Genomic DNA, 10,168 nt, shown 5'->3' with positions numbered 1-10,168 from the left:
GTTAAAATATATAATATAGAAAATACATTAGATGTCCTTAGAATGAAATTGTGCAGTCCCTTTTGATAACAGTGGGTCATAACTGTCTGGTTATGACCCACTATGTTGGCCCTCCGCAGCTTCAGAGATGTTAAGGAGAAGTTTCAGGATGGTGGGATGACCTCACTGATCAATCAAGTCGGGTCAGTATTGCCCTTGTGGCAGAGCTTGTTCATGCTTGAGACAGCGCACACCAGGAATTCTGTGGAGCCAAGGAGGTTGGAGTAAATGGAAAATCCTCATATTTAATGTCCACGTGTCCTGAGGCTGTGCTGTCCAACTGAGAAGCAGTCTACAGGAATAAAAGACATTCAAAAAATTACTAAACCTTTTTTTTGTTTTTTACAAAATGAGCATCATATTTTGCTCAAAATTACCTGAAACTAGCAATTTCACCCACAAACCTATCAACAAAGTGTTTGGTGAGGTCTAATAAGAGCAGTCAAGGACAGTTTTCCCATAAATTTCTATACAACCAGATGTGTATTTGCATCCAGAGAAGTCGCTCTCTGCTGACCATTGGAATGATTGTAGGTTGAAGGCACTGTGTTCACTTTTCATACCCAGAAATTTCCACTATCTTTATATGCTACTGCATGTCAAAAAATGTCAACATTGTCAAAGTTTCTGTATTTAGAACTTCATTAAAAAAGACAAAGTTTCATATATTTATATATTTCAGCCTTTTGTTTTGAATTTTGATGATTAAAGCTGTTCAAAAATCAGAAACACAGTATCTCAAATTACCAGAATATTTCAGAAGATCAATCAAAAAAGGATTTACATCAAAAATTACAGAAATATTCAACCTCTGTAACATATGTTCATTTATGTACCCAGTGGTTGGTTGAGGCTCCTTTCCTATGCTTCCTATCAGAGCATTGTGGAAAAGAGGCAATCAACTTGTGGAATTGCTTGGATATTAATTAAGCCCAGACTGCCTTGGGAGTTGAATTTTACTTTTGGTATTCATCTTCCTCTTGACAATACCAGTGATTTGTGGTTAAGGTCAGGGGAGTTGGTTGGCCAATCAAGCACAGGCAAACAAACCATTGGGAAATAGTTTTGGCACTGTGGGCAGGTGCTGATTCCTTGTGGAAAAGAAAATTGGAATCTTTGTAAAGCTTCTACAGTGTCTGCAGATGGGACATGTTCTAAAGCAAGTGTCTAAAATCTCGTGGCTGTGTCCAGTTTCAACCAACAATCACCAACATCAACCAACAAATCAAGAAAGACTGAAAATTCACACTGCACTTTAAACACCATCAGTTCTTCGGCATGTCACTCTTTTTATGAGCTGTAAGCGATATTCATCAAAACAAAAAGGATTCATTTATTATACTTTGTGGAATATATAATAAACCTTACATGTTTAAATTACTACTAAACAAACCACCATAATCAACATAATATTATTTTTCTAAAGAAAAATACTAGTAAATTCTATGGATGTAACTGGCTAGCTGACTGATTGGACTGGGTGGTGCTAGTATCCCCGGAAGTAACGATGTTACTCAGTTGCAGACATGCTCTTTCCACCCCTTTAAATTTATTGATTGAAATCTAATGTATTAATTTAATGTTTCTTTAAGCCAGTCGTTCCCAAACTTTTTTCGTTAGCCCCCCCTTTGTTTTACAAGAAAAATCTTCGCGACCCCACAACACCTAATCCCACCCACCTCCCCCCCCAGCACAAACACATCCTCCAGCCACACACACCCAGATTTTGTTTTCAAACTCCATTGCGGGTTATTTCACACCTCAAACATTTAGTAAACAATTACATGAATAAAAGTAAACTGCAATAAATTACAGGTAGCAATGAAATAAATTACTAACTCTTTTACACTACGTCCACACCTACACGGGTATTTTTGAAAATGCCGCTTTTTCTATGTGTTTGGGCCTTTCGGCCACACGTAAACGGCTTTTCGAATCACCGAAAACGGAGATTTTTTAAAACTCCGTATTTGCGTTTACGTGTGGACGAGGAATACAGAGTTCATCAGGCAACCTTAAAGGTATGCGCCTTTTTCACGTCACGCTGTGCGCCACGTTATTGTTTACATGAGATGAATTTCTACAATGGCAGATAGAGACAAAATACTGTTAATCTATCTGCAGTTTTTACATGCTTATATACACACCAGTTACTGTCCCTCCATTTAGAAAGGCAGAGGCGTCATGGTGTCATTATTTTACGTGTAGTTGTTTTTCCTGTGTAATAATATTCAACATTGCTATCAATACATTTTTCAAAAAATGCCTCTCTGTGCAAAATGGGTTTAAAAACATAAACAGCTGTGGGATACTGTTTGTCTGTGATTTGGACAGGGGGAACAAACTGTGGCAGGATCAGCCTGATGTTATTTGTATCCAGCTGTAACTTTACTGTATAAAGAGCTAACATCTCCAAAATGTCAGGAGTAGTTAGTTATTACAACAAGTGTTTGTGAACTAAAAATCAAGAATGTGGGATACTGTTTGTCCGTGATTTGGACAGCCCAGCGCGTGCTACCGACGCAGGGGAAGGTAATTCTGTCGCAGAGACCTACCTTGGCATTTGTGCAGGTGAAGCCAAAGGGAAGATATGCTTCACCATATTTTCTAGTCTTTGGCTTAGAATGAAGTTGGTTTGGAAACATTTTTGGTGATGCTTCATCTCCTGCTTTGCGTTTGTGTGGGAGCCCCGTCAAAAACCTGTCCATTATGCTAGCAGTGTCCAAGCGTTCTTTTTTTTTCTTTTCATACGCACCCCTCCTGCAATGGCTCTGCGCCCCCCCCTAGGGGGCGGCCCCCACACTTTGGGAACCTCTGCTTTAAGCAATCTAGGCATAACATTTCCTTAAAGTAACTGAATGAATGGAGTCCTGTCGATGAATGATTATAGCACATTAGGCTCTATTTCCACTTCATTGACAAGATAATTCGGATCCAGTGGATTAAACTGCAAAAAGAAATCTGTGAAGGTTTGGGAGTAGAAGAGCAAGCAAAATCCTTCAGACTTTCAACATTTATACATTCACAACCTGGAATTTTTAGTCACCTCTTCTTTCACATCTCTTTTTGTGAGTATGACAGAGCTTAACGTCTTAAACATGGTTACTTCCTACAATCACTTTTGTATCATTGCTCTTATTGAAATGGTTTTAGCATGTTTGAATCAAGCTGAAAAGAGCATTTTCATAAAGGTCAGACATTTCTGAAGGACCTTTAACAGCTTGAGAAATTCCAAATATTGACAAGCCATTGGCAGAGGGATATGGGAGAGACATCTAGACAGATATTTTTCACAGATGCTTCAGCAAATTTCATGTGCCACTTACTAGCCATATGCAAGGAGAGTTTAAAAAGAAAAAATAGATGCATTAAAAAAACAGAAAAGAATAGCCAAAACTAAAATCTGTTGAGCAGTTGTTTAAATAATTGCTGCTCAATTTAGTCTCTACACAGTCAAACATAGAATTTGCATGGAAAACCTTTTACCTGAGTGGCAGATGTGACAGTCTGTCCAGCATAGGGTGACGGGGCCATGTTGGGTTCACTCTTAATAGTGGAAGCGTGCTCTGAGACTGACAGGGAGGTTGGGGAGCCGGTGTCAGAGGTGATAGATCCTGGAGAATCAGCAGGATGATAATATGAGCTATGATTATGTTAATACACTGAGATGCTTTTCAGAATGGTTTGCAGATTCTGGAAAACCTTTAACCCAGAAAGGGTTAGAGAAGGCAGATTCTCAAACAATTCTGGCATAATCTTTTTGTTTTTCTTGTTTATTTCATTTCTTGTTAGTAGCTACTCACATGACTGACACTGCTTTCATTAACCAGCTTTTTCTTCTACACAACATCCTTCATATTTTAGTGTCTGTTTGACCTACCTGTGGATGTTTTATTCTTGGGCATCTTGGGTTTCCTCTTCCTTGTCTGAATGCTCTCTTTCTTCATTGCGAGAGGTCTGGGCACCTGGAAGGAATACAGCAACACAAATAAGTTGAGTCTACCTCCCAGGCCCTAATACAACAGAGGCTACAGTGTCATGACAACCCACACAACCTCTCCTCCCACACTCTGATAACAGTGACCACAGTGCCCTTGGAGAGGTTTTACGCTGTGCAAATAATGAGCTGCTCCCTGCTGGAGCAAGAAGCTTGCTAAAAGAGCCTTTTAGCATGGCCTACCCCATGTAGCTTCATGTAGAGGCCACAGGCATTACAGACAGGTTCTCCCTCAGCGTTGCGTCTCCACAGTGTGGTGGTGCTGGTATGGCAGTTAGTGCAGCACAAGCCGGCCCGGCGTGATGTGGTCTGCTGCAGGAGGACATATTTGAATGGTAAATTATCAACTGTCTGAAATCACAGATCACATCTTGAAGTAAGGTTTGAGAAATTGGCGTTAAGCTGTTCCCTCAACTTTTCCAATGAATTGCAGGATGCTGGTATGTTTGGTATAACAATGATGAATGCCCCCAGGCCCATGCAAAAGAGAAAATAATAACTCATTAGCTGGGCAACATGTAAAGGCAACATAAATAATTCTTTCAAGTGTGAATATCTGTTTGGTTTGGGGCGAAACAAAAGCAGCAGCAGAAAATCACGTTGCTAAGCAGAAACCTGTCTAAAAACAGCTCGAATCAAGGGCAAGGTCAGCACAGGACAAATAAAAAACAGTAAAAAAAGCCTTGTTGTGGAAATAGTTTGTTGAGTAGCTGACAGTCACAGTTGCTCTGGAGCTGGAAGTTCCTGGGAAATACAGAGCCCTTGAAGCCTCCATGCACTAACATTGCCGTTCACATTTTCTGAATTATTTCTAATCAATATCTCCTTTAAAACGAGAAACAAGATATATTAGATCTACCAAAGAATCTGGGCATAAAGACCTAAGTCACATGATAAAAATAAAGTGTTTAATAAGTGTCTTATTGAAGATTTAATACTTTGACAGTGATGCATTTTTGCTTATTTTGCTGATTACCAGTAATTCATTTCAACATTTAACTTTATACACTAATAACAATATAACTTGGCCATTTAAGGAAAGCATGGGTGTTATCTGAATCCCTGCTTAGCTGCTTCAGTCGTCCCCTGTTTTCTCCTCATTGTCATCAAGTCTTTGCTTATTTTGGATTTCTTTTCATAATTGTGTATTAAGATACTTTCATTTTTATAAATGAAGTGTCACTGGAATAACTGTTTTTATAATATAATATCAGATTACAAAAACAAACTGAAAAATTTTAAAGCAAAAATTTTCTTTTTCTTTATCCCAGCTTCCCCCAGACTGATGATTTGTTGTATTTATATCAGTATAAATAGAACATGTTTGGTTTTAAACTGTAGACTGAAGAAAAACAGTCTTAACATAACTGCAGGTTCAGTTTGTAACCAGCTTGTCAAAAGCTATAAAAGCAATAATGTGCAATGTAATTTCCATTTGATGAGTAAGCCATGAGAGAAAGTTTCACAACAGAGTGTTTATTCTCATTATATTACAGTCAAATATGGTTACAGGCACTTAAATGATAATTGTTGCATGCAGTTACCCCAGTTTGATGGAGGAGATGTTATGCCTGTTCGAAGATTTTAAGGACAAAATAATTTCAAAATTTCTTGTTAGAATGAATAATAATCTTTTATTTTCAAGACCGTTTTCTTCATTGATCGCTTTGATTGTTTTGCTGACTCTGCTCTCCTCTTGCAACATTAAAATGCAACACACAATCCATGTGTGTGTACAATCCATTGAAAAAAAAATCGGAAAGGCCCCCGCATAGTAATATTATATGTATTTTTTAAATTATTGAATATTTGAATATTAATGAGGATTACATTTACTGATGATTTCCAATGCTATATCTGGTTGAAATACCGGAAATGATTTTATAGTTTAAATTACACCAGACAATAAATTCAGCTAAAAGAAATCGATAAATAAACAATTTGGAGTCTGTTGAATGGCAGAGTGGTTTGAAAAATGCAAATCATGAGGTAGGCTGCTCGGTATCGCCCAAGTGTAATATAGGCTACATAGTTATACTTTTTTTTTTTTTAAAGTTCTATGTTTCTTCGATCTATCGGCGAGTCTTACCAGTCGTTTCTGCGGCTTGATGAGGGGCCTGTTGATGCCGTTCATCTTGTGATAGAGGCCGCAGGCGTTACACAAGTAGTGCCCGGTCCCGTCTCTGCGCCACAGCGGGGTCGACACGGAGCCACAGTTGACGCACTCCCTGCCCTCCGTGGGCATGTCGTCTATCAAGTCTGAACACAGACAGGGAAAACGCACATTAGACTGAATGCATGTACACATATACCATAACTCTGCACATTACATGATTATTTCATGGCTGTTGGCCAGTTTATTTCATTTGAGTTTAGGAGATTATTTAGGCCTAAACGTTTACATGGTACTCGTGTTCACTTCCAGTTTGTCCAACGTGACCAATCTCTGACAATCTCTAACACTTCTTATCTCCGTGGTTTCACGACGTTTCGGTCTCTCCGGTACCCTTAGATGAATACATTCAAAAGACTACATGCCTTATCACAACACCTTCTTCTGAACTTTTACAGCGTACGCGGGCGTGCGTGGCGGGGTCGTGGCTACGGTCCAGTGCCTGATGAATAGCCAGGGAGGAATGTAACTCTCCACCACGCAACCCCCACCCCCCATCCCAGTCCGTATGATGAAGGGCGCTCAAACGCATGCGAATGAATCAAATAGAGGAATCTGTTTGGGGGGTAGCATTTTCAGCTGCCGCCCCCCCCCCCCCTCCGCCATCACCTCAACCTCCACATTCATCACTCTCTGACACACTGCGGACTCCTGGCATTAATTGCTCAAATACCTAATCCCTCCATCGATAAACCAGAGAAAGAGAGACAGAAAGAGCGAGCCAGACCTGAAGTAGACCACGTCCGTCGGGACAAAGCTGTCCCGGACTCACCCTTTGAACTTGTGATTGTATTTCTCATCATTTCGGAAGAAAAGAATTCATCACAAAATAAAGGGCGAGTAAAACTGAAAAGGAGCGCATGCGCAACGGATTTGGGCTATCTGGGTCATTGCGTTTTAATTACCAAACACTTTACATGAATAATATTAACCGAAAAAATTTCTGAAATACTAGTTATTCATATTTAAGATGACTGAGAAGAATTAATGGGTTTATGTTTCCGTAAACGGTCCAAATTAATCTTCACAGTCAGCCTAAAGATAATCATCATCTCCAGTGCTTAGGGCTGGAAATAATGACATGAGAATTTGGATTTGAGATCAAAACACAAAACACTAGATTGCTTTAAAACATGACAACCCTTTAAACTAAACACATATGTTACATAAAAAATACCTGCGCTTAGAAAGTGAGTTAGCAGCGTTTATAGTCATCTATGAGTAGTAAAATGATAAAACTAGCCATGATGAGATAAATGAAGTCTGTAAAACAAGTTAACGTCCCATAAGTTGAATAGCCTCATGGTTAGTTGCCTGAAAATGTTTCTTTTTTGTTCAAATTAAAATAATTTATGCGTTCAAGTCCCCAAATGTTGATTCGGTTAATGCACTTATAATAAGTAAAGTAGAAGAGATGAGTCACTTTAACCTAATCCCCTAATCCCCACCCCCATATCAGGATGACAATTAAATATTCACTAACTACACGTACACGTCATGCAGGAGTTTGAATTGTGGTGAGGACTTCAAGTTGACAGCAAGTCTATGGGTCCCCCATTTCAAAATTTTGAAAGTTTCCTTTAATTTTATTACAGTTATACAAAATAGACTCTAAGTATATACTCTGATGACAGAGGATCCCAAATTAAAACAGACTAAATAAAAATCGGCTGTGAGCTTCATTGCTATGTCATTAAACTTTAGCTCTACCCAGTGATTATTTAATCGTTTTTGAAATATTTGAATGCAGTATCACAAAACATCAAAGCTTGTTTCGTCCCCGTCAATCAAATTAAAAGAAAGCAGGAAAGAAGCAAAACTGCACCAATAAATGTTTTTTTTTATTTCTTTATAGGGGCGATGGAAACTTTATTGTTAACACATTTTAACTATCAAGACTGTTCTGACCATAAACTCTGCCCAAGTATTTAAGACCATAAAGACCGTCTAGTTTTGTTTTCCTTTGCGCACAAATTTAAATGCCTGATATGTAAAACATCCATGTCAATCCTGGGGCCTACAAAAAAGGGCCCACTAACAAATGTGGGCCAGAGATCCCCCATTAGTTTATGAGGATATTAATACTTTACCACTAAGAATACTGCAAGAGATTCTTGTATGAACATATATGTTCAATTATCATGTTTACCTAATGAAAAGATAAACCAATTTGAACTCACTGTTGAGCCTTTCTATAATAATGGACTCTTTAATTAAACCAACAATACACTAAAGGGTTAAATTGGGTTTCATTTATCTGTTAACATTTTTAAGTGGTGTCAAACCATCAAACTCTTCTAAATCATGAACTTCAAACACTCCTGTCTCCCCGATCCAACACGTGGACTCCAAATAAATGCTGACGGCTACACTTAGAGACGTTTCGACTGTCTGATCAAGGTGATAACCGCTCTCATTGTCACGGCAGTGGCCCTTTTCACTGGGCTTTTCTCTCCCCGTGTGTATTGAAGGTCGTAATTAAAGCAGGGAATTAAATTAACATTTTAATCGATCCTCTTTTAGCGTCACTCTCTTGATGAATGTGTATTGTTTAAATCTAATGTGGGATTGTTAGGGGACTTTGATTCAATCACCGACCGCATGACACAAGCATTATGTTTACAGGCCTCTCTGTCAGCCGCTGTAATAAATAACTGCCTGGCCTTTACGACCGATAAATGAGGTTTAAAAAGAACCTCTGCCATGTTAAAAACAATAACAATGATTGTGGAGCAACAACAACACCGTATTCAGGAACAAAATGTTCAGAATATTCAGTTCGTCTTATTGATGCTGACATTTGGACATTAAGCAGCCAATAATTAGAAGACATAAAGCAAGCATAGACTGACGTGATTGTTATTATGTTCTTAATATTTGGAAGGAAAATGCAACAATTTAGCTTACTAGTGTTTTCAAGCGGTAATATGATCTTGTGGCTTTAAAAAAACAGAAAACATCAAAAACCCCGTTAAAAACAGATTACAAATGATCAAATTATTTTATGAATAAAAAAATATTTACTGTCAGTCTTTCATACTTCGTTAAAAAATAATTTTAAAAATTCCAGTAAATCAGAGGGAACTGGGATTTCGCAATAGTTTTAGAAACTTGATTTATGTGCTTACCCAGACTGGATCTTCTCCCCGACAGACCACCTTGTCGGCCCTGCAGGCTGATCACCCCGCTTTCGAAATGTCCCGGCGTCCAGGAGGATGTCGCCATCTCGGGGCTCATGTAGGCGTACGGGTTGGAGTAGGAACCTCCGACCGAGCGCACCAGAGCGCCTCCGTACTGGTCAGGGCGAGCTCCGTTTCCGAGAACCAGCGGGCTCTGGTAGGTTGCATCTCGCCCGGTGTTGGTGCTCACGGGCGGGCTGTGCGAGTAGGAGAATCCATGTGAGGGATGGGGGCTGCTGGGCGTGAAGGAAGAGCCGTCTGTGCCGGCCTGGGGCCAGCCGTGATGACCACTGAGGCCGTGAGACTGATGGGGCGAGTCGCAGGTTTGCAGGTAGGGCAGGGTGGGCAGCATGGCAGGAACCCTGGTGGAAGGGACGTAGACGGGAGAGCTGGCCGAGGGATGGATGTAATTCCCGGTGTCATGCGTGTAATGGGACTGATTGGAAGAAAAGGCCAGGCTTTGATACATTTTTCTCTCTTTAAAATCTACTTCCTGGCGGAAAACTGGAAAAACACGGGGAGGGCTTCCTCAGCCAGTCGCAGGACTGCGGAGATGTCCACAAATCTCATCCACACTCTCCTGAGGAACTTTTGTGCCTTGATGTGAATCCTGCCTTGTTACAAATGTACAGAGAAAGAAGATAGCTGAAAAAACACTGGAAAAGTTTCATGGGCAACTGATCCACCCACCCAGCCTGTAAGCTTTATTGCGCAAAAATAAAACCTATTTTTCCCTAATCAATGAGCCATGCCATAAGGAAAGTTCGACAGTCCGTGTCA

General features: G+C 39.8%; 1 protein-coding gene across 1 annotated transcript; it reads right to left on the bottom strand.

Moving 5' to 3' along the window:
- Nucleotides 1-211: 211 nt before the first annotated feature.
- Nucleotides 212-9,857, bottom strand: gata5 (GATA binding protein 5). Its single transcript, XM_063464749.1, has 6 exons — nucleotides 9,338-9,857; nucleotides 6,126-6,295; nucleotides 4,220-4,348; nucleotides 3,920-4,004; nucleotides 3,526-3,653; nucleotides 212-331 (listed from the first exon to the last, which is right to left on the bottom strand). Exons 1-6 carry the CDS (start codon nucleotides 9,855-9,857, stop codon nucleotides 212-214), a joined length of 1,152 nt encoding a protein of 383 aa, XP_063320819.1.
- Between the last annotated feature and the right edge of the window lie 311 nt (nucleotides 9,858-10,168).

Source organism: Pelmatolapia mariae, linkage group LG20 (assembly GCF_036321145.2).
Source record: "Pelmatolapia mariae isolate MD_Pm_ZW linkage group LG20, Pm_UMD_F_2, whole genome shotgun sequence".
NCBI lineage: Eukaryota > Metazoa > Chordata > Actinopteri > Cichliformes > Cichlidae > Pelmatolapia > Pelmatolapia mariae.
This window is presented reverse-complemented; position numbering and strand designations above follow the sequence as displayed.